The sequence below is a fragment of the Onychomys torridus genome, chromosome 2 (assembly GCF_903995425.1).
Source record: "Onychomys torridus chromosome 2, mOncTor1.1, whole genome shotgun sequence".
NCBI classification, from domain to species: Eukaryota; Metazoa; Chordata; class Mammalia; order Rodentia; family Cricetidae; genus Onychomys; species Onychomys torridus.
The window spans coordinates 4397435-4423306 of NC_050444.1; the positions used below are offsets into that span (position 1 = coordinate 4397435).

The 25872-nt window shown below is 40.2% G+C and overlaps 1 protein-coding gene across 1 annotated transcript in view; it reads left to right on the plus strand.

Moving 5' to 3' along the window:
* The window catches only part of Rp1 (RP1 axonemal microtubule associated), a 222221-nt gene that overhangs the window by 20156 nt on the left and 176193 nt on the right, over positions 1-25872 (plus strand). Inside the window, exon 3 of the mRNA XM_036179670.1 lies at positions 22432-22595. Within this exon, the coding sequence (XP_036035563.1) occupies positions 22432-22595 (164 nt within the window). The remainder of the gene's footprint in view (positions 1-22431; positions 22596-25872) is intronic.

Genomic DNA, 25872 nt, shown 5'->3' on the forward strand with positions numbered 1-25872 from the left:
TAAACCTAGAGGGCACAGCACTTTTCAGAAAGAAGGGAAATACTCTTTTAGTAAACAGAGTTGCAACTCCAGGGTATGAAGTAAAATGACATAATCAATTTGTCAGTCACTACCAGAGAAAACAAATGAAGAGCAAGTGAGGCATTAAAAGTCTTAGCAGAAGTTGAAGGTAAGTTAATGAGCTGTTGTCTCAATGGCTAGGGGTGAGATTTACAGGATACATTCAGATTGTTCCTTTTAGCCTTTCAGTCCAATGGTCCATTTTCTAGATTTACATTTAATTCTTAAGATCACATTTCATATTTCTGACAATTATTGGTAAACTAGGCCAATATTATAAAGTCTTCTGAGGAGTTACCTTGTAAGCTCATAAGAAGTTTATTAGATTTGTAAAACAGAAGTTTTAGAACTAGGGATAATGTTTTAGCTATAGTCCTGACAATATGGCCTTGGATACAACAAGTATCTTCAATGTAGCTGGACAGAGACTAAAGCTTACAGAGGGAGACCAGGAAAGAAACACTTTCATGTGATATCATCTCTGTATTCAGTGCTTATAAGTAATACCTAGTTCTGTAGTGTGATCCTGTCAATTATGATCTAACCTGAAAATGTAGTTATTATTTTTATTTTACTTTTAGTTGGATTTATCTCACACTAAGTTTATTCCAATGTTACAAATTTTCGCTTCTTCAGTTTCTTCTGTGATATCTTTTTTTCTTCAAGACTTTACAACAGTTTGTTCCATTCCAGTGAGCATCATCTCAGTGTGGAAGGGGAGCTCACGCACAGGCTAGTATTGCCATGACCTCTCCAAGTTCATTGTTACATCTCAGGTGCTTTGCTTACCTGGATATTTCAATGAGTAGAGAATCTTCACCTAGACCCTTAAACTCAGCATCACTCTCTGTATTTTTAAGCACATTCAGCAAAAATACAGCACTCTTTTTGGGCCACCAACTCTGTGTCCAGCCATACTTTTTGGCTTGGGCCCACCAGCACATCTTTTTTTTTTTTTAAATTATATTTGTGTTTTAATTTTACATATCAGCCATGGGTTCCCCTGTCCTGCCCCCTCCATGCCCCCTGCCTTCCCCCCAACACCTCCGCTCCATTCCCATCTCCACCAAGGCCAAGATTCCCCTGGAGATTCAGCTCAACCTGGTAGATTCAGTACAGGCAGGTCAAGTGCCCTCCTTCCAGGCTGGGCAAAGTGTCCCTGCATAAGCCCAAGGTTCTAAACAGCCAGCTCATGCATTAAGGACAAGTCCCAGTCCCACTGCCTGGGTGCCTCTCAAATAGTTCAAGCTATTCAATTGGCTCACTTATCCAGAGGGCCTGATCCAGTTGGGGGCTCCACAGCTTTTGGTTCATAATTCGTGAGTTTCTATTAGTTTGGCTATTTGTCCCTGTGCTTTTTCCAATCCTGGTCTTGACAATTCACACTCTTACAGTCCCTCCTCTTTCTCGACAATTGGACTCCTGGAGCTCCACCTGGGGCCTGGCCAAGGAGCTCTGCATCCACTTCCATCAGTTATTGGATTAGAGTTCTAGCATGACAGTTAGGGTGTTTGGCCACCTGATCACCAAACTAGGTCAGTTTAGGCTTTCTCTCGACCATTGCCAGTAGTCTAGAGTAGAGGTATCATTGTGGATTTCTGGGGACCTCTCTAGCACTTTACTACTTCCTGTTCTCATGTGGTCTTCATTTATCATGGTCTGTTATTCCTAGTTCTCCCTTTCTGTTCTTGATCCAGCTGGGATCTCCTGCTTCCCTCAGCTCTCTTTTCCTCGTACCTTGCCCTTCATTACTCCCACTGTCATCCAGGTTGTTCATGTAGATCTCATCCATTTCTCTGTCATTGGGCAATCCCTGTGACTTTCTTAGGGGTCTGTTTTTTAGGTAGCCTCCCTGGAGATGTGAGTAGCAGTCTAGTCATCTTTGTTTTACATCTAATATCCTCCTATGAGTGAGTACATACCATGTTTGTCCTTCTGAGTCTGGGTTACCTCACTCAGGATGATTATTTTCTAGATCCATCCATTTGCCTACAAACCTCATGATGTCATTGTTTTTCTCTGCTGAGTAGTACTCCATTGTGTATGTATACCATATTTTCTATATCCATTCTTCAGTTGAAGGGCATCTAGGTTGTTTCCAGGTTCTGGCTATTACAAACAATGCTGATATGAACATAGCTGAGCAAATACCCTTGTGGTATGATTGAGTGTTCCTTGGGTATATGCCCAACAGTGCTATAGTTGGGTCTTGGGGGAGATGGATTCCCAATTTTCTAAGGAAGCACCATATTGATTTCCAAAGTGGCTGTACAAGCTTGCATTCCCACCAGCAGTAGAAGAGAGTTCCCTTGCTCTACATCCTCTCCAGCATAAGCTGTCTTCTGTGCTTTTGATCTTAGCCATTCTGACAGGTGTAAGATGGTATCTCAGAGTCATTTTGATTTGCATTTCCCAGATAATTAGGGATGTTGAGCAATTCCTTAAATGTCTTTCAGCCATTTGAGCTTCTTCTGTTGAGAATGCTCTGTTTAGTTCTATAGCCCATTTCTTTATTATTATTATTATTATTATTATTATTATTATTATTATATTTGTGTTTTAATTTTACACATCAGCCATGGGTTCCCCTGTCCTCCCACCTTCCCCCGATCCCATCCCCTCTATTCCCACCTCCTCCAGGGCCAAGACTCCCTTGGGGATTCATTTAAACCTGCTGGATTCAGTACAGGCAGGTCCAGTCCCTTCCTTCCAGGCTGAACAAAGTGTCCCTGTGTTGGGCATTTTGATGTCTAATTTCTTGAGTTCTTTATATATTCTGGATATCAGCCCTCTGTCAGATGTGGGGTTGGTGAAGACCTTTTCCCATTCTGTAGGCTGTTGCTTTGTTTTGTTGACTGTGTTCTTTGGTCTACAAAAGCTTCTCAGTTTCAACAGGTCCCATTGATTGATTGTTTCTCTCAGTGTTTGTGCTACTGGTATTTTATTTAGGAAGTGATCTCCTATGCCATTGCGTTCAAGACTACTTCCTACTTTCTCTTCTATCAGGTTCAGAGTAACTGAGTTTATGTTGAGGTCTTTGATCCACTTGGACTTAAGTTTTGTGCACAGTGACAGATATAGATCTATTTGGAGACTTCTATACACCGTTTGTTGAAGATGCTTTCTTTTTTCCATTGTACAGTTTTGGTTTCTTTGTCAAAAATTATATGTTCATAGGTGTGCGGGTTAATGTCAGGGTCTTCAATTCGATTCCATTGGTCCACATGTTGGTTTCTATGCCAGTACCAAGCTGTTTTTATTATGGTAGCTCTATAGTAGAGCTTGAGGTCGGGGATTGTGATGCCTCCAGAGGTTGTTTTATTTTACAGGATTCTTTTGGCTATCCTGGGTTTTTTGTTTTTCCATATGAAGTTGAGTATTATTCTTTCCAGGTCTGTGAAGAATTGTGTTGGTAATTTGATGGGGATTGTGTTGAATCTGTAGACTGCTTTTGGTAAGATCACCATTTTTACTATGTTAATCCTGCCTATCTATGAGCATGGGAGATCTTTCCATTTTCTGACATCTTCTTCAATTTCTTTTTTCAGGGACTTAAAGTTCTTGTTATATAGGTCCTTCACATACTTAGAGTAACCCCAAGGTATTTTATATCATTTGTGGCTATTGTAAAGGGTGATGTATCTCTGATTTCCTTCTCAGCCTGTTTGTCTATTGTATATAGGAGGTTCACTGATTTTTTTGAGTTGATCTTGTATCCTGCTATGTTGCTGAATGTGTTTCTAAGCTGTATCAGTTCCTTGGTTGAATTTTTGGGGTCACTCATATATACTATCATGTCATCTGCAAATAGGGAAAGCTTGACTTCTTCCTTTCCAATTTGTAATTTGTATCCCCTTAGACTCCTTATGTTTTCTTATAGCTCTGGCTAGAATTTCAAGTACTATATTGAATAAGTAGGGGGAGAGGGGACAGCCTTGCCTTGTTCCTGATTTTAGTGGTATTGCTTTGACTTTCTCTCCATTTAATTTGATGTTGGCTGTTGGCTTGCTGTAAATTGCCTTTATTATGTTTACCACCCACACGTCTTTAAAGAGATAGCCTCCAATTACTTAGGGGCTTTTTGGATATGGTACCATTGATGGCCTGGGCAGTTTCATGGGTATTATTAAAGTGAACAGAAATATCTGAACTTCTTGATTTGCACGATTTTGTGGATTTCTGAATCAAGAGAGGAGCAAACTATTTTCACAGGTCACCTGAGACCATTTACAGGAAGATTGTAGGTTTTTTGTATCCTGTTTGTTGAAGTTGAGAGATGTAGTATGAATATATGCAAGCACTATTTTTTTTTCAGTCCATGAGGCCGGTGTGTCTTCCGTCAGTATCTTAGAATTTTGTTGATAGAGGTCTTTTGTTTCCTAGGTTAGGTTTATTCCTAAGTTTGTTTTTCTTCCTCTCTCCCCTTTCTCCCTCTTCCCTTCCCTTCCCTTTCTTTTCTGGATATTGTGAATTGGATTGTCTCCATGATTTCTCTTTCAGTCTGTCATTTTTATGTAGGAAAACTACTGATTTTTTTGTGTTAATTTTGCTTCCTGCTATTTTGATGAAATTATTTATCAGCTGTATTAATTTTTGGTGTAGATATTAGGGTCTATTTTATAAAAATTATATAATTTGCAAATATGAATTCCTGAACTTCTTTTTCTTCTTATATCACTTTTATAACCTTTTCTCAATAAAGGATATAAAGTTATGTAATAAAATTTGAAGTCAGGTATGGTGACACTAATGGACACTCTTGCCATGTTGCTAAGCTCCATATGAAAACTTTGAGGATTTTTTTTTCTTTTTTCTGAGCATGGTGTTGGCTATAGGTAGGTTTCATATAGCCATTATTATGTTGAGGTATGTTCTATCCATCCCAAGCCTCTTTGTGATTTTTATCATAAAGGGACATTGAATTTTGTCAAAGGATTTTTTTTCTGTGTCTAATGAGATGATCACCTGATCTCTGTCCTTTCGATCTTTTTATGTGATGGCTAGTGCTCTTTAAAAAAAATAGTATTTTGATTCTTTGAGAATTTTCTTTTTTTTCTCCTTTTTTTATTTATTATATTTGTGTTTTAATTTTACACATCAGCCATGGGGTTCCCCTGTCCTCCCCCCTCCCGCCCCGCCCCCCTTCCTCCCAGCCCCTCCCCTCCATTCCCATCTCCACCAGGGCCAAGACTCCCCTGGGGATTCAATTCAACCTGGTGGATTCAGTACAGGCAGGTCCAGTCCCCTCCTTCCAGGCTGAGCATAGTGTCTGTGTGTAAGCCCAAGTTTCCAAATAGCCAGCTCATGCACTAAGGACAGGTCCGGGTCCCACAGCCTGGGTGCCTCCCAAACAGATCAAGCTATTCAATTGTCTCACTTATCCAGTACTTTGATCATATTTATCCCTTTCCCCTAACTTCTCTTAGACATCACTCTATGTCCAACATCATATTCTCTTTTTAAAAACCCATTGAGTTGCCAATGTGTTGCCAAATTACTCTTGGGTGTGGGGTCTGCCCTGGAGTGTAGTGGACCCAGTAAGGGCCACACCCTTAAAGAAAATTGACTTTTTCTCTCATTGCAGCTATCAAATGCCAATCTCCCCTCAACTGAGGTGGCACTTGGTGTACCTCCCTCACACTGAGGTTTGGTCTGGTTTGAGCTTGCACATGTCTTCTGCATGTTGACCTAACCTTTGTGAGTTCATGTATGAAGCTGTCCTGCTGTGGTCAGAAAAGTTTCCTTGCAGCCATCTACCAAAGTGAGCTCTCAGACTCTTTCTGCCCTCTTCTTGGAAAATCCCTGAGCCTTGGCATCGAGGATGTAGCACAGATGTGCCACTTATGGGTAAACACTCTGTAGTCTCCTGTTGTCTTCATGTGATCAGTTGGCAGTTTCTGTGTTGGCTGCCGCCTACTGCAAGACGAACCTTATTTGATGAGGGTTGACAGAGGCACTAATGCATGGATATAGCAATGAGTCATTACAAGTTGTTATAATATTATGTCTATGAACTATCTTTTTGATATGAGCTTAATTTCAGGGTCATTTGATAAGTATTTGTATATATTCTCTTTGAGTAGAATTTTGCAGTAAATAAATCTTGTCCTGGGTTTTTTAAAACTGGGAGGCCTTTAACTACCACTTCAAACACATTTCTGGTTTCTATTAAAATTATTTACTTTATCTTGCTTTTATTTTGGTATATTGTATGCATCCAGGAAATCTATTTCCTTTAGATTTTCAAATTTAATGGATTATAGGTTTTTCAAGTATGTTCTTATGATTTTCTGAAATGTTTTTGGTATCTGTTGTAAATCTTCATTTTATTTTTAATTTCATTAATTAGTCTCTCTCTTTTGGTTAATTTGGTGAAATAGTAGTCAATTAAAAATTAAAATTAAAAAAATTAAAATTAAAAAATTAGTCAATTTACTTTTTCAAGGAACCAACCCTTCGTTTAATTGATTCTTTGTCTCTATTTCATTCATTTTAGCCCTGATTTTTTTAAAAATTAAAAATAGCTTCATCTCTCATACAAGCCATCTCCAACCACAGTTTTCCCTCCCTCCACTCCTCTCTGCTCCTTCCCCCTTCCCTGGATCCTCTTCCCCTGTCTCTCTTCAGAAAAGATCAGGCCTGCAAGAGACAACAAACAAACAACAACAAATACAGCAAGACAAGGAAAAAGCCCTCACATTGAGGCTGTTGACAAGGCAATCAAAGAAGAAGAAAAGAGTCTGAGTTATACCCACTCACACAGTTGGGAGTCTCACAGAACCACTAAGCTGAAGAGCTATAACACACATATAGAGGATCTGGTGCTGACCCTGCAGGCCCTGTGGTTGCCACTCAATCTTCATGAGCCTATATACACCCTGCTTAGTTGATTCAGTGGGCCAGCTTCTCCTGGAGTCTTTCATCTCTCTGACTCATACAATCTTTTCACCCCTCTTCCATGGGATTCCCTGAGCTCCAAGAGCAAAGACCTGATGGAGACCTTTAGTTAGACTTTCCCTCTGTGTAATGTCTGCTGGTGGGTCTCTGCACCTGCTCCCATCTGCTGCCAGAAGAAGCCCCTCTAATGACGACTTGACAAGGCACCAATCTATGAGTATACCATAGCATCATATCAATAAGAATAACTTCTTTCTTTTTATTCTTTAAGACTAGTCAAGTTTGGTTTTGGGCTATCTAATTGCTGGTTCCTGAACATCCAGGCAATGTTGGGCATGGGCTCCCTATCTTGGAATGGATCTCAAGTTAAATCAGGCCAATTCCCACAGGTTTTGTGTCCCTATTGCCCTAGCATAGCTTGGAGGCAGGACAGATTGTAGGCCAAAGCTTTTGTGGCTGGGTTGATGTACATGTTTTTGTTTTGATAGCCTGTAGAGTATTTTCTGGCACCAAAGAGACTAGAACATAGTGCTGAAGTCTCCAAGCCAACACAAGCTTGACCTCTACATTCAATGAGCTGCTCAGACATTGTCCTTGGCAATGGGCCCCTGCTGTCCATTTACAGAAATCAACTCTCTGTCCTAGCATTAGCCTGGGTTGTTTGGGGATCTCCATGAGACTCTCTTGGCCAACAATTCAAGTAAATACACCCCAGTTCCACCACTGAGAGACTTGCTTGGCTGCAAAAGATGGGCAGTTCAGATTCTGTATCCCACATTACTAGGAGTTCTCACTAGAATTACTCTCATAGATTCCAGGAACTTTCTATTGCACTATGTTGCCACATCACACCCCAAATGCCCCCCATCCCCAATTCCAGCTATATCTCCCCCTCTCTCTTTATCCATTCCATCTCCTCCCCTACCTGATCCCATTCTTGTCCCCACCTGTCCTCAGTCTACTGGCAAAATTTTTTCTATATCTCCTTCCCTGGAAGATCCATGCATTCTCCCTAGAGCTCTCCTCCTTACCTAACCTCTCTGGGTCTACAGATTGGTTATTATTTATTTAATGGCTAATATCCACTTTTAAGTGAATACATACCATGTTTGTTTATCTGAGTCTGGGTTACCTCATTCAGAAGGATTTTTTTCCTAGTTCCATTCATTTTCATACAAATTTCATTACATTATTGTTTTTTTTAAACAGCTGAGTAATACTTCACTGTGTAAATAAACCACATTTTCTTTGTCTAGGTTGTTTCTAATTTCTGGCTATTATCAATAATGCCACAATGAATATGGTTGAGCAAGTACCCTTGTGGTAGGATGGTACATCCATTGGGGTTGGGTATATGCCCAGATTTTTTGGATATATGGATGCCAGGGTGCCAGGGGCTGAGGTGGAGCTTCCACTAGAACATTCCAGACTCTTTGGGTAAAGGGGCACTGGTTCAAGTCTGGCTACTTCTTGCAGGCATGGGTTGGCATAGAGAAGGGAGGAGTCAGGAGTTGGGCTCACATTCAGCAGGAGGTGTGAGTGGAAGCACATCCAGTTAATTGTCATCCTGGAGACCTTAATCATCTATTTCTTGAGAGAAGGTAAAAAACAAAACAAAACAAAACAAAAACAAAAAAAAACAACAACAGATCATTAACATCTGCCCTAGTTGTACTGACAAAGATGAATATACAATGCAGAAAAGCAGATAAGCCTTTCATTGGGACATTTTGGAAAACCAGAAGTAAAGGGTCCCACTGCTGGACAGACCATGTATCCTGAATGGGTGCTCACTTGAGCCTGGAGAGATGGTACCAGCATGGATGTCCCAGGAGCTTTACAGCTGAAGGGATGGTGAAGACCATAATATAAGGTCCTGTCTATCAGGGCTTGAAAGACTTAGTAGCTGGTTGTTTGAGGAGTACGCTGTCCCCTGGTGAGAATGGAGTAGGCTCAGGGACAATTAGGTTCATTGGTGTGGGCGCAGGGAGATGGTTGTCAGCATGTGAACAGAGAAGGGACCTTAGGAGGGAGAGGTAGGGGCGGCACTCAGCCAGTGGGGGAATTTAGGCCAGGAGGTGGTAATTGAGGAGGAAGGGCCTTCCATAATGGAGCTCAAAAGGGCTCAGTCATGTAGGAGAGTGTGGGGTGGGCCAGAGGCAGGTAAGAGCAATGGGGAGAAGGGATGGCCAAGATAACCTGAGGTCAATGGAGAGCTTGATGAGTTGCTGTTTGATGAGTCCATTGGCCTTCTCAACCTTTCCCAAGGATTGTGGGTGATAGGGAATGCAAAGCTTCCAGGAGATGTTGAAAGCTTCTGACATGAGCTCTGTGACTCTGCCAATCCTTGCCACTGTGTTGGTTGTCTTGACGAGGTCCCTATCTAGGCTTGTATTGTTCCCCAACAAAGCCTTGCTTTTGCATTCCGGTAAGCTCATCTTTGATAGTTTCTCTGGGGGTCGAGATCTGGGCACAATAGTGGCCAAGGTGAGTGTGTCCCCAAAGAGGCTGAGAATATCATGGCCAAGCAGAGGTATGGGCCAAGCAGGTATAACCAGAAAAGAGTGTGAGAAAAATTGCCCTGCAAGAATGTAGGGAAGTGTCAGGGTCTTAAGTGGGAAGGAAGGAATCCTGTTCATCCCCATGACAGGAATTGGCGAGGGAACTGTAGGATCCAAGTGAGATGTTAAAACAGAATAGGTAGCTCCTGTGTCCAAAAAGAAAGTGAATGGACTTACCTGATACCTGCAGCGTCACCCTAGGCTCAGAGAGGGCAATGGGAGTCACCAAGTCTAGGTCACATCAGGCCAGACCTCTGTGGCATGGCATAGACGATGAGCCTGAATGGGGGCATTCAGGTCTCCAGTGTCCAGGCTGTTGGCAGACAAGGTGTGGCCTCCTGGCAGCTACTGGCTGCATTTGAAGCAGTCTTCTGGCAGAGTTGACTTGGGCTGAGCTCTGGAGGAATAGGATCTCATGGCTGACTTCCCTTGTTCCCCTTGTGGGGCCCAGTGGCCTCAGGGCAGCTGCTGAGGCTTGGGCTTGGGGCCTAGCCTTCTGCTGCGGCCTTGTCTGTCTGCAGGACTCAGCTGTCAATAAAAACTTCAAAAGCCATTTTCACCAATTCCTGTAGGGGAGTTTGGGGACCTTTTAAAATTTCTTTCTAATATATGGCTCTGACTGAGAAATAAAATGGTTGGCCAGGACTGTGGCTCCTGCTAGGGAGGCTGGGTCAAGGTGAGTATATTAAACCATGGTCTCATAACTGGTTTAAAAAAATGGCCAGGTTTTTATCAGTAGATGTGTAGTCTCTTAGAGCTTATCAAAATTAACAACTTTGTCTGAGACCATGCCTTGAAGAAGGCAACAAACCATGAGGCCTCTTCTCTAGGAATTCAAACAATTCCATCAGCTCCAGCTACCTCTTGGAGAAGGCAGAGGAGGGTAGGAGTCTGGAGTATGAGAAGAAATTAGGGAAAATTTGGGGGCATTAGGCCAGTATGTAGAAGAGGACAACGATGTAGATGGAGGCATTGGGGAGGATGGGGGTGTGGTGGGGGAAGGGTAGGACAGGAAGGTGGGTATTTTGGTCCCCATTTGTCCTAAAGGGGGAACAAGGGTGGATAGAGGGTGGAATATTGGCCATTGAATGGAACATGTGGCACCATAGAAGGAAGAATGGGTAGAGAGGGTTGGGAGGGAAATGCAAGAGCAGCCAATGTCCCATGGTCAGAGTGGAATTTTCAGAGTCCTAGTACCCAGATAGGTGGGAGTCCAGAGGTACCATGACCCTAGTCAACAAGACTCTTGTTGTGGGGCATTGGCTGCTATAGGGAGGTGAGAGCACCCCCAACCATGCATGTATGGTAGTTCCTCTGTCCAATCTTCTCCAAGCTGATAAAAATTTTCAACATTCAGGAGGATGGAAAATTTTAAAGTTCCCTCCAGAGGCCACCTTGATTGGTTATCAAGGGCATATTATGGCCAGGTCTTAGTACTCAGAGAAATCAAGCAATCGTGACAGATGGCATCAGATAGCCCCAATTTGAATAGATTTTGTTAAAGACACCCCAAAGGCATTTGTGGATCTGGTTTTGAATGGCAGGTGCCCATTTCTCAAGTCTATGCTGAGACCTGAAGCCTAGCACTATGCATCCACTGTGGTAGGCCTTTGGTCAAAAACAGGGGGTGTGGGAAATTCCTATCAACAGAATGTCTTCTGAAGAAGGGGCCCCATGGAACAAAGGCAGGTCTTTTCTTCTGAATAGGTTGGGGCCTGGCAGGGCTGCATCTTTGGCAGGACACCCTGAAAATTGGATGAGGCCCTGGGCGTCTAAGGTCATGACTTGGAAAGGACAACTTACCAGGTCAAAAGCTTATCTTAGCCTGGTGGAGAGCAGATGTTGGGGAGAGGGGTGTTTTCCCACCATGCAGCCCCAGGTTGGTGGAGGAAAATCAACCCCCCTCAGTGTGACCTCCAGATGAAAAGTTTTTGCACCCTGATAAGCCTCTTTGCCAATATAGCAATTCAAATCAGACCAAATTAGAAAAGCCCGGGTTTAATGGGCAAAGCATTTCTGGGTGATTTTCTGGCCCTCCGTAGAGGAGATGTGGACAAAAGACTGAAAAACCATGTGTCTATTTTCTGGAGGGAAGTATAAGTACCCTATGGGAGTTGTCTTGAGCATCTCTGGGTGAGGAGCCATGTTTGGCTTTCTGATGGGCAGGGTCTGGGCAGATGGGTGGGGGCTTCCAACAGAACATTCCAGACTCTTTGGGTATATGGATACCAGGGTGCTTGGGGGCTGAGGTGGAGGTTCCATCAGAACAAAGAAGTCAAATATCTTTATTTATAGGTGATATTATTATAGACATAAAAGATCCTAAAGACTCCATCAGAAAACACAGAAAACACCTATAGATAATAAACACATTCAGCAAGTAGCAGGACACAAAATCAACACATAAAACCCTGTAACTTTCTAAATAGTGTGTGTGTGTGTGTGTGTGTGTGTGTGTGTGTGTGTGTGTGTAAGTTTCTATATACACTGAGAAAGAAATCAAGGAAACAATGCCTAATTAATAGTAGACTCAAAACATCTTGGAATAGATTTAATTAAGGAATAAAAGACTTGTACAATGAAAATTTAAGACACAAAACAAAGGATAATTGAAGAAGATACTACAAGATGGAAATGCCTCCCTTGATCCTAGATTTGTAGGATTAATGAGAAAATGACCTGCTATAAAAAGCAATATACAGGGCCAAGCTCCAGGAGTCCAGTTGAAGGGAGGGAAGACAGATTATATAAGCAAGCGGGGCGGGAGGGGGGTCAAGATCATGATGGGGAAACCCACAGAGACAGCTGACCTGAGTTCGTGGGAGCTCACAGACTCTAGATCCAGCTAGGGAGCCTGCATGGGGCCAATCTAGGCCCTCTGCTTGAGGGTGACAATTATGTAGCTTGGTCTGTTTGTGGGGTCCCTAGCAGTGGGACCAGGATCTGTCCCTGGCATGTGAGCTGGCTCTTTGGAACCTGCTTCCTGCAGGACAGCCTTGATGCAGTATCTGCCTCAACTTGATATGCCAGGCTTTGGTGACTTCCATGGGAGGCCTTACCCTTTCTGAGGATTATATGGGGGATGTAGAAAGGAAGTGGGGGGAGGGAATTGGAGGAAAGGAGAGGGGAGACTATGTTGGTATGTAAAATTAAAAAAAAAATTTAAAAAGCAATATACAGATTCCATTCAATCCATATCAAATTTCTAATGCAGTTCTTCACAGGAATTAACAAAATAATCTTAAATTTCATATGGACAAACAAAATGCCCAGGGTAGCTATAATGATACTTAACAATGAAAAAGCTGGTGGAGCTAGCTATCAACACCCCATATTTCAAGATATATTACAGAGATACAGTAATTAAAAACAACATGGTACTGGGATAAACCAGACTCATTTATTAATGGGATAGAATTAAAGACCAGATATAAGTTCACACACTTGCAGCCACTTGATTAAAAACATTACTATATTGTATTTAGTCCATGTGTGTGTGTGTGTGTGTGTGTGTGTGTGTGTGTGTGTGTGTGTTTGTGTTTGTATCATGGCCTATGGATGGAAATCAGAGGGCAACTTGTGTGAATTGGTTCTCTCCTTCTAGCCTGTAGGTCCTAGGCATTAAAGTCAGTTTGGCTTGGCAGAATGTGCCTGCACCCACTGAGTTATCACATCAGCCTAGTTTACTTAAGTTTTGACAAAGTAGCCAACAATATACATAGAAGAAAAGAGAGCTTCCTCAGTAAATGGTACTTGTTAATCTGGCTGGCTGCATGGATAGGAATACAGCCTATGCAAACTTAACTCTGAGCAGATCAAGAACTATATAAGACCTAACACACTACATTTGGTAGAAGAGAAAATAGAAAAGAATAGTTAAAGGTCTTTACCAGCTATTCATCTGAGAGAGGATTAGTATCTAGAATGTAAAAATAACTCAAAAAACTAAACATCAAGAAAACAAACAACCCAATTGAAAATGAGCATTGACCTAAACAAGTTCTCAAAAGATGAAACATGGCTGAGAAACACTTAAAGAATGTATAACATCCTTGGTTATGATAGAAATATAGCTTATAATTACTTTGAGATTTTGTATTACTCCAGTAAGAATGATTAAATTAAAAAACATCATGACAAATTGTTGGTATGGGTGTGAGGAAAGGTGAACACTTATTCACTGCTGGTGGGAGTGTAAAGTGGTCCAGCCACTATGAAAATATGCACTAGGCATGGGGAGGCCTTTGAGTTGGTGGTCAATGGTATCTAAACAACTTCCAAAACATATTAGGCTATTATCCTGGTTCTTGAATGCCTCTCAGAATGTGGAGGTAATACCATATTGTTGAAGACATGACCTGGAAGCCTTCTCATTTTGGAATGGAATCTATTTTTATACAGAGTCTTCTCTTAACTAGTTCATATAAAAGCAGCTTCCAGCCTTTCATCTTTCTGGGAAATTTTAGTATAACTTTATTTGGATTTACATTTGCAACTTTAATTCCAAATAAGGTCATCTTCATAAGAAGCAGGGATTATGAACTGAACATATTTTTTTCTAAAGTTATAATTTGTTATTTCGCATTTGTTGATAAGATTCATTCATTTGAACTTCGTGAAGAAAAGTGTTAGGAATATTTATGGAAAGGCATATTCTATCATTTTTGGTAAGTCACTAGAATAGAATCGCATGGACACATTTTAAATCTGTTTTACTTTGTAAGAAGCTGTTTGTTGAACTCTTTCTTATTGTCATGTTGACAGAACCAATTGTTCCCTTCCATACTAGGCTTCTTTCCTTCATCAGCTCTTTGTTCTGTTACCAGCAGTTGTGTACCTCTCTGTGGTTTCAATTTGCATGTCCCAAATGAGTAATGATGCAGGGCAAAATTTTATGTATTCTTTTATTCTGTTCACATGATGAATTGCATTGATGAATTTCAGAATACTAGACATTTTGTATTCCTGGCATAAACTTAGAGGTGCAGCTGACTTCCTAATATTCCTCTATGGTTTTCTGTTTTGTTGTAAAGTAGCATGAGTTTTATGATTTATAAGTAATTGGCTTTATTATAACATTTTCCCATATATTTTGCTTTGTTTTGATTTTCTAATAATATTTTCTTTTTCTAGTTTTGGTATCAGAGTAGTGTGCTCATATAATGATTTTGGAACTATTCTGAAGGGTTTATGTAGAACTGTGTATTGTTTTTAATAAATGGAAGGAAATTCCCAGTGAAACCATTGGTTTCAAATTTTTTTAATAAAAATTTTATACTATAAACCCTTTTTAAAAGAAAGTATAGTACCTCTTAGTTTTTTTTATTTTATTAATTTTGTATGTGCTTTATTCTAATCTGCTTACTTACCTCTTCAATATACTTTTAAAAAAAATTTATGGACATGATGGAGAATATGAATATTGGAAACATTTTTATAATTTCTTTTTTACTTTCTTTTTCCCTATTTATGAGAAAGGTAGGTTGGATACCTTATATATACCTTACAAATACTTCAAGCCTCTGTTTATTAATGTCTAAGTATATAGCTTATAAATATTATGTATAGCTTTTTTTACTTTTTAAATTTTTTACTGATGTGAGTTGCTTGCCCCCTTTGGCTTCTATGCTGTTATCTTTAAAGTTTGGTTTAGTAAGCTTGTCTGTGATCTGTTCTTACCCCAACAAAGTCTTATAATAAGAAAATTTTGTGTTTTTTTTCCTGTTTTTTATATGTTGTTTTATATAGATTATAAGCAAATAAAGAATGAAAATATTTTCTGTGTCCTAACTCCTCTCTCCTGCACACTAGATTTCTAACAATAATTCAATAGCCTGTTGCTTTCTGATTGAATGGGTTTATATTTTAATCTAAAATAGGAGTCTTGGTTCATAATCTTTAGATTTGACTCCACTTTTATAGTATTCTCTTACAAAGATAAGCTTTTCATGATTTACAGAGGTGCAGCTACCTTTAGCAAACAGACACCATGTTTCATTATTTTTTAAATTTCCATTTTTACACATTTTATCCTTTTATGCCTCAGTTGTTGGAAATGTAATTTCTTTCCCTATTGATTTATCACTTGCACATTTAGCAGTTAAGTTTCTGTGAGATTCTTGTTACTCTTGCTAAGATGGTAGTGTCTGAAAAGCTTAGTTACATTTTGCTCCATTAAGCACTAACATTCTTGAAATCTACCAGAACAGCTAGAGTCTCCCAGCTGTTTAAGTATTTCTGCTGTTAAAAATGGGTTGGTATATTATTTATTTTAAGCTCCACTACAGAGCCATAGTAATAAAAACAACATGGCATTGGCATAAAAACAGACATTTGGATCAATGGAATCAAAACAGAGACTCAAATGTAAACCCACATATATATGGACAACTGATTTTTGCAAAGAAGCTAAAACTATACAATGGAAAAAAGACAGCTGTTCTAACTGGATGTTGGCATGTAGAAGAATGCAAATATACCCATATCTATCACTCTGCACAAAACCCATCTAAGTCTAGCAAAGACCTCAATATAAATCTAGTTATACTGAACCTGATAGAAGAGAAAATAAGGAATGATCTCCAATGCATTGGTACAGAAGACAACTTCCTGAACAGAACACCTGAACAGCACAGGTACTAAGGTGGACAATTAATAAATGAAACCTCATGAAATTGTAAAGTTTCCATAAGGCAAAGAACATCATCAATAGGACAAAACAGTAGCCTAGAGAATGGGAAAATAACTTTACCAACTTGGCATCAGACAGAGGGCAGATTTTCAAAATATATAAAGAACTTAAGAAACTAGATACCAACAAACCAAATAATCTAATTTTAAAAAGGGGATGCAGATATAAACAGAAGAATCTCAAATGGCTCAGAAACACTTAAGGGAATGTTCAACATCCTAAGCCAAGAGGGAAGTGCAAATCAAAAGACTCTATGAGATTCCATCTTATACCTGTCAGAATGACTAAGATCAAAAACACAAGTGATAGCTCATGCTGGAAAGGATATGGAGCAAGGGGAACACACCTCCATTGCTGGTAGGAGAGCAAACTTGTACAGCCACTTTGGAAATCAGTGTGGTGGTTCCTCAGAAAACTGGGAATCAACCTACCACGAGATCCAACTATACCACTCTTAGGCATATACCCAAAGGATGCTCAATCATACCATAAGTACACTTGCACAACTATGTTTGTAGCAGCATTATTTGTAATAGCCAGAACCTGGAAACAACCTAGATGTCCCTCTGCTGAGGAATGGATAAAGAAAATGTGGTTCATTTATACAGTGGATTATTACCCATCTGTTAAAAACGTCAATGCCAGCAAATTTGAAGGCAAGTGGATGGGACTAGAAAAATCATTCTGAGTGAGGAAACCCAGACCAATAAAGACAAACATTGTATGTACTCACTCATAAGTGGATATTAGCTGTAAAATAAAGGATAATTATGCTATAATCCACAGACCCAGAGAGACATGATAAAAAGGAGAGTTCATGGGGATACACTCAGATCTCCCAGGGAAAGGGAAATAGAATAGATTTTGTGAATGGAGTGAGGGAGGGTGGAGGTGGGTGAAACACGATCCTAATTAGTCTTGACAATAAAAACCCAGAGTCAGATATTAGAGTGAAAGCTGGAAGATCAGAGAAGCAGAGCAGCCAGCCACCAGAGACTTCTTACCTCTATGAAATCTCAAACTGAGTGGGGCAGATCCTGTCTCTATGAATCCTCAGACTGAATGGGGGCCAAGATCCTGTCTCTACCCACCTTATATTGCTGTCTCTACCTCCCTAGTGCTGGAATTAATGGCATGTGCCTCAGATGTGCTGGGATTAAAGGCCTGTGCCACCACAACCTGGCTCTGTTTCTCTTTTAAACTGGTTCAATCTCATGTAGCCCAGGGTGGCGTTGAACTCCTGATCTTCCTGCTTCCTCCTTCCAAATGCTGGGATTAAAGGAAAATATCAAATTGAGAGCTGAAATCAATAAAATAGAAATAAAGAGAACTATACAAAGGATTAATGAAACAGAGAGTTGGTTCTTTGAGAAGATCAACAAGATAGACAAGCCCTTATGTAAACCAACCAAAAGACAGAGAGAAAGCATCCAAATTAACAAAATCAGAAATGAAAAGGGGGACATAACAACAGACAATGAGGAAATCCAGAGAATCATCAGGTCATACTTCAAAAACCTCTACTCCACAAAACTGGAAAATCTAAAAGAAAGGGGGTAATTTTCTGGATAGGTACCACATATCTAAGTTAAATCAAAACCAGATAAACCATTTAAATAGTCCAATAATCCCTAAGGAAATAGAATCAGTCATTAAAAGTCTCCAAACCAAAAAAAAGCCCAGGACCTGATGGTTTCACTGCAGAATTCTACCAGATCTTCAAAGAAGACTTAATACCAATACTCTTTAAATTGTTCCACACAATAGAAGCAAAAGGAATATTACCAAATTCCTTCTATGAGGCTACAATTACCCTGATTCTGAAACCAAACAAAGATGCAACAAAGAAAGAAAACTATAGACCGATCTCCCTCATGAACATTGATGCAAAAATACTCAATAAAATACTGGCAAACGGACCCCAAGAACACATCAAAACAATTATCCACCATGATCAAGTAGGCTTCATCCCAGGGATGCAAGGGTGGTTAAACATACAAAAGTCCATCAATGTAATACACCATATAAACAAACTCAAAAAAAAAAAAACCCAAAAACTATGATCATCTCATTAGATGCAGAAAAGTCATTTGACAAAATCTAACACCCCTTCATGATAAAGGTCTTGGAGCGATCAGGAATACAGGGAACATACCTAAACATAATAAAGGCAATCTACAGCAAGCCAACAGCCAACATCAAATTAAATGGAGAGAAACTCAAAACAATACCACTAAAATCAGGAACAAGGCAAGGCTGTCCCCTCTCCCCATACTTATTCAATATAGTACTTGAAGTTCTAGCCAGAGCTATAAAACAACTTAAGGAGATTAAGGGGATACAAACTGGAAAGGAAGAAGTCAAGCTCTCCCTATTTGCAGATGACATGTTAGTATACTGAGTGATCCCAAAAATTCAACCAAGGAACTGATATAGCTTAGAAACGTCTTCAGCAACATAGCAAGATACAAGATCAACTGAAAAAAAATCAGTGGCCCTCCTATATACAATAGACAAATAGGCTGAGAAGGAAATCACTGATACATCACCCTTTACAATAGCCACAAATGAAATAAAATACCTTGGGGTTACTCTAACTAAGCATGCGAAGGACCTATATGACAAGAACTTAAAGTCCCTGAAAAAAGAAATTGAAGAAGATGTCAGAAAATGGAAAGATCTCCCATGCTCATAGATAGGCAGGGTTAACATAGTAAAAATGGTGATCTTACCAAAAGCAGACTACAGATTCAATGAAATCCCCATCAAATTACCAACACAATTCTTCACAGACCTGGAAAGAATAATACTCAACTTCATATGGAAAAACAAAAACCCAGGATAGTCAAAAGAATCCTGTACAATAAAACAACCTCTGGAGGCATCACAATCCCTAACCTCAAGCTCTACTATAGAGCTACCATAATAAAAACAGCTTGGTACTGGCATAGAAACCAACATGTGGACCAATGGTATCGAATCGAAGACACTGACATTAACCTGCACACCTATGAACATATAATTTTTGACAAAGAAGCTAAAACTGTACAATAGAAAAAAGAAAGCATCTTCAACAAATGTTGCTGGCATAACTGGATGTCAATGTGTAGAAGGCTGCAAATAGATCCATATCTCTCACCGTGCACAAAACTTAAGTCCAAGTGGATCAAAGACTTCAACATAAATCCAGTTACTCTGAACCTGATAGAAGAGAAAGTAGGAAGTAGTCTTGAACGCACTGGCACCAGAGATCTAAATGTAACACCAGTAGCACAGACAATGAGAGAAACAATCAATCAATGGGACCTGTTGAAACTGAGAAGCTTTTGCAGAGCAAAGGACATAGTCAACAAGACAAAGCGACAGCCTACAGAATGGGAAAAGGTCTTCATCAACCCCACATCTGACAGAGGGCTGATATCCAGAATATATAAGGAACTCAAGAAATTAGACATCAAAATGTCCAACAGTCCAATTAAGAAATGGGCTATAGAACTAAACAGAGAATTCTCAACAGAGGAAGCTCAAATGGCTGAAAGACATTTAAGGAATTGCTCAACATCCCTAATTATCTGGGAAATGCAAATCAAAATGACTCTGAGATACCACCTTACACCTGTCAGAATGGCTAAAATCAAAAACACAGAAGACAGCTTATGGAGAGAATGTGGAACAAGGAGAACTCTCCTCCACTGCTGGTGGGAATGCAAGCTTGTACAGCCACTTTGGAAATCAATATGGTGCTTCCTTAGAAAATTGGGAATCCATCTCCCCCAAGACCCAGCTGTAGCACTCTTGGGCATATACCCAAGGAATGCTCAATCATACCACAAGGGCATTTGCTCAGCTATGTTCATATCAGCATTGTTTGTAATAGCCAGAACTTGGAAACAACCTAGATGCCCTTCAACTGAAGAATGGATAAAGAAAATATGGTACATATACACAATGGAGTACTACTCAGCAGAGAAAAACAATGACATCATGAGGTTTGCAGGCAAATGGATGGATCTAGAAAAAATCATCCTGAGTGAGGTAACCCAGACTCAGAAGGACAAACATGGTATGTACTCACTCATAGGAGGATATTAGATGTAAAACAAAGATCACTAGACTGCTCCACAACTCCAGGGAGGCTACCTAGAAAACAGGACCCTAGGAAAGACACAGGGATTGCCTAATGACAGAGAAATGGATGAGATCTACATGAACATCCTGGACAACAGTGGGAGTAATGGAGGGCAAGTTTCGAGGGAAAGAAAGATTAGCGGAGCAGGAGATCCCAGCTGGATCAAGAACAGAAAGGGAGAACAAGGAATAATAGACCATGATAAATGATGACCATATGAGAACAGGAATAGGCAGAGTGCTTTAGATGTCCCCAGAAATCCACAATGATAGACTGCTGGCAATGGTCGAGAGAAAGCCTGATCTGACCTAGTCTGGTGATCAGATGGCCAAACACCCTAATGGTCGGGCTGGAACTCTCATCCAATAACTGATGGAAGTGGATGCAGAGATCCTCAGCCAGGCCCCAGGTGGAGCTCCAGGAGTCCAATTGTTTAGAATGAGGAGGGTCTGTAAGAGTGTGTATTGTTGAGACCAAGATTGGAGAGGCACAGGGACAAATAGCTAAATGAACGGAAGCACATGAATTATGAACCAAAGGCTGTGGAGCCCCCAGCTGGATCAGGCCCTCTGGATAAGTGAGACAATTGAATAGCTTGAACTGTTTTGGAGGCATCCAGGCTGTAGTACTGGGTCCTGTCCTTAGTGCATGAGCTGGCTGTTTGGAACCTTGGGCTTACACAGTGACACTTTGCTCAGCCTGGAAGGAGGGGACTGGACCTGCCTGTACTAAATATACCAGGTTTAAATGAATCCTCAGGGGAGTCTTGGCCCTGGAGGAGATGGGAATGGAGGGGAGGGAATGGGGGGAAGGTGAGGTGGGGGCGGGAGAGGGGAGGACAGGGGAACCCATGGCTGATGTGTAAAATTAAAATACAAATATAATAAAAAATACATTTATAACTGAAAAAAAAACATGGGTATGTGCTTAGTCTTACTATATAACTTGATATGCAGTATTTTATTGATAATCATAGGAGACCTGCCCTTTCCTGGATGGAGAAGGAAGAGGACAGGATTGAGGGTGGGAGGGGGAAGTAGGGGAGGGGGACTGAGATTAGAGGATGGGGTGGGGAGGCTGCATCTGAGATGTAAATTAAGTAGATGAACAAAAAAGTAAAACAACAACAATCAAAACAGATTGGTATCTTCTGCTAATTAAAGAAATTGTTTTTATTTTTAAAAGTAGCAAGTACCAAGATGATATGGTAGATTAGCATTGCTTTTTATCCTATATTAGACAAGTAAAATAAAAATTTGAATTTTAAATTAGACATTTACAAATGTAGTATTTACTTGATATATTATAGTGTCATAAATAAAATTTAAATCTATAATTTGATTATTTATTATAATGATAATGATAAAATATACTTTGCTTCAAATTTAGAAGAAAAATTGTAGTCTAATGACTAGAATGTCATTTGAGTTTTTGAATTTATTTTTTTGTTTTGTAGAATTGTGAGGATGCTCTCTAATTTCTCACTAATTAACATGCAGGTTTCATTTCAGATGTTTACCCCCCAAAACATCTGGTAACATTAAAATGAAGCTGTATAACAAAATTCTTTCAACTTTATGATTTCAAAATGAGTCATTTATTTTATAGCAACACTTTTGTATTGCTGATGATACACAGCTTTTCTCATCTTTGTGACTTCAGTATTGTCTGTTTATCTGAGACAGTTAAATAATTGATGGAAGACATCTCAATTCTTTCTATTTTAGAATATATATTCATATTAATTAGCATTTAAAATTCTAATTCTAATTCTGTGCACACATATTACATGTTATGCATAAGACTATTATAGATATTTTATCAAATTACTAGAAATTCTAGAGTGACTCTCAGAGGTCAGGTGTGACCAACAACAACAGGTCACCAGTCTCTACACTTGTTTTTAAATTTATTTTCAGAAATATTTTCAGCCACAATGTAGTTTTGACAATTATATTAGGATTTGATAAAATCAAGTTTAAAACCCAAATGTTAAGATGCTTTTTCAGATGAACTGAAAAAGAGAAAATGTATTTGTTTTGTACTCTGTCTTTGTAATGTCATAACACTGTATGCTATTTGTGCTTCTACAGGTGGAAACTGGAAGATTTCTGTCATCACAAGCGACTTTCCAAATGCAGGAACCAGCTCACAGGTTTATATTGTATTATATGGACAATGTAGAAGCTCATTGCCTATATATCTTTATGGAAGAGATGGGGCTCGGTTTCAGGATGGACATGAAGACATCTTTACTGTAAGTCATAAAATGGAGTAAAATGTATTAATGAAGGGATACAGCTAGCGGGAGCTTTGGAATGAGTGCAGCTGTCAATAGACCCTTCCTACTAGACACCATATTGTGGTGGTATTGTGTTCCCCCAAATATTGTGCACCCTAATAAACTTATCTGGGGTCAGAGAACAGAACAGCCACTAGACACAGAGGCTAGAAATGGTGGCACTCACAGCTTTTATCCTAGCATTCCAGATGCAGAAATCCCTCTGGATCTCTGTGAGTTCAAGGCCAAATTGGAAACAGCCAGGCATGGTGACACACGCCTTTAATTCCAGAAATTGAGCCTTTAATCCTAGGAAGTGAGGGCAGAAAGCAGAAAGGTATATAAGGTGTCAAAACCAGGAACTAGGCTGGTTAAGCTTTCAGGCTTCAAGAAGCAGTTCAGCTGAGATTCATTCTGGATGAGAACTGAGAGGCTTCCAGTCTGAGGAAACAGGATCACTTGAGGAACTGGTAAGGTGAGGTGGCTGTGGCTTGTTCTGCTTCTTTGATCTTTCAGCATTCACCCCAATAACTGGCTTCAGGTTTGATTTTATTAATAAGAACTTTTAAGATTTATGCTACACCATATGTCTTGTTAGTTAAAAGATGAGTTAAAAGAAATTCATGGCTGTCTTTGTTCTAGCAGATTTACCAGAAGTAAATTGACCACATTGGGGGGGGGCAATAGCTAGAGATTTATGTTTTATAGTCATTGTTTTTATATGGTCTTGGCCACACCAGGCTGGGACTTAGGTAGGCAATTTTCACACTCCTTCCTGTCTTCCATTATAATCTCTTCAGCCTCATCTGAGTCCTGGAACAGACTTCTTTTGGGACCCCAATCTCCCATCTGACCTCCATTCTGTGTGGACTCCATCATATCTTTGAGTGGACCCAGATTTCCTCCTTCCTGTGGACCCTTTCAGCACTCCTTTCTAGTGTATTTCTGTTCCTTTGTGTCAGCCTCAGATACCTAGAAACACTTTTTAGGTGGGACCTTCATTGATCATATATGGTAGGGACTCAGGTAAGTGATTCATATTGTGTTTCCTATCTTTCATTATGATCTCTCTATTCTCATCCTCAGCCTGACCTCAACTCCATCCATTGGATACTCCAGCTCTTGCTTCAGACCCAGGGTCCCCCATTTCATCCCCGTCTCTTCAGATTATTCTTTGCCTTACTGCAATCTGCTTGTAGGATCCACTCTTCCCACTGTACTTCCAACTCCCTGAAGACCCTGAATCTTGATGTGGAAAGACCCCTTAGCTCTTTCCTGAAGTGCCTCTCAGCTTTTTCTCCTAGCCCACATCTATCCTCTCTGTTACCCAGGAATCCATAGAAGCAGTCTATACCAAGCAACCCACACCCACCACAGTTTCTTAAGACACAGAGAGAGCAACAGAAAGCAAGGAAAGTAAAATAAAGGCAAGACCAGATATTGTGAATTACAATCACTTCAATCATCCCAAACCAAATGCCTAGATATGAGCACAAAAACACAAATATTAACAGTAAGACAATGCCCCTCCACCAGAACTCAGACACCCCACTTCAGTAGGCCCTGAGAAAGGCACTGTAGCTAAAGTCTCAGACAAAAACTTCAAAATAGCAATTGTGATTATGTTCAAGGACCTTAAAGAGGATATGAATAAATCTCTTAATGAAGTCTGTGAAAACACAAACAGTGAAATTAAATGTTAAAAACAATTAAAGACATGAAAATAGGAAGATAATTGTGAATGTTGCAACTCTGGGGGAAAGTTCTCCTGACTGCTTGGGGGGTCAGGCTATATCCTGAGCTGCTAGGACAGCTCTGGTGGCTGGAGCTACAGCTCAGCTCTGGAGGGCAAAGTATCCAACTGCTCAGGGAGTCAGCTCAGCTCTAGAGAGAAGGGTATCCTGACTGCTTGGGGGGTCAGGCTATTCCTGGAGTTGGGGTGTGGTGGGGGATTGTCTCCCTGCAGGGTATAGCAATCCTGCTCCTCTTCTGGGGAGCTACCAGCTCCCACTTAAGGGGCTTCTCAGCAGAGCTCTGCTTTTTCTCCTGCCCAACATGTTTCTGCTTTTGGTTCACTCTGCTAGAGGAGAAACCCCTGTAGAAATGTAGCAATCTCCTTTGGTTCCAGTGAAAAGTTTTTATTTTTCTTCTCTACCTTGTTCAGTCCCCTAAGGGATGTCTTAGCAAGATCCTTCTGTTCAGCTCCACCTTGCTCAGTCCCCCTAAGGGAACATCTATGCAAAGTTTTTTTCTGATCAGTCCACTAAGGGACGTCTTCACAAGGTGCTTCTTCTTTGCACTGGTAAATGAAGATCTTCACACCCAAGACTCTTTTGAGTCTTTTTATTTGGGAAGGAGGAGTTCAGAAGAGTGGCTGCCTCCACCAGAGTGGGAAAGAAGAGCTGGCAACCAAACAGGCAGAGATCCTATGATCTCTTGGGGGCAGAGTTTCTCCAGGGAGAAGATTTTCTGTCCAGTAATTGGTTAGTTTTTCTGCTCAGGGACTGGTTAGTTTTGTTGGTCAGGGGCAGAGATGTCCCTGATTTCAGAGCCAAACTGTATTTCTTTCACTGGCCTTTCTTAGCTTTTTGGCTCTAATTCTAAGGCCAGGGCATATTTCTTTCATTGGCTCTGATTCTAGGAACAAAGTGTGTTTCTTTGGCACTGGTTTCAGAGTCAGGCATGTTTCTTTGGTTCTGGATTTAGGGATAAAGTGTCTTTTTTCCCACTGGCTAGGGCCCCAGATCTAGGCTCTGTTTCTTTCACTGATTCTGAGCTCCAGGGTCAGGGTGGGTTCCTGCAGCTGGCCCCCCTTTCCTACAATAATCACTACAGAAAACCCAAACTAAAATAAAACTGAAAATGAAAAAATTAGGATATCAACAAAAACTAGAGAGGTAAGCTTCATCAATACAGTATAAGAAATGGATGAGAGAATCTCTGGCATCAAAGATAAGGAAGAAGAAATGGATACCTCATCAAAGAAAACGTTAAACAAACAAACAAAAGATTAGGTACCAAACATCCAAGAAATCACTCCATGAAAAGATCAAATCTATGAATAGTAGAAATAGAGAAAACAGAATAAACCTGGGATAAGGGCACAGAAGGTGTTTTTTTTAAACTCATAGAAGAAAATTTTCCAACCCTAAGAGGTGCCCAAAAAGGTACAAGTAGCATACAGACCATCAAATAGACATAATCAGAAAAGAAATTCCCCATGGCACATAACAATCAAAACAATGAATGTATA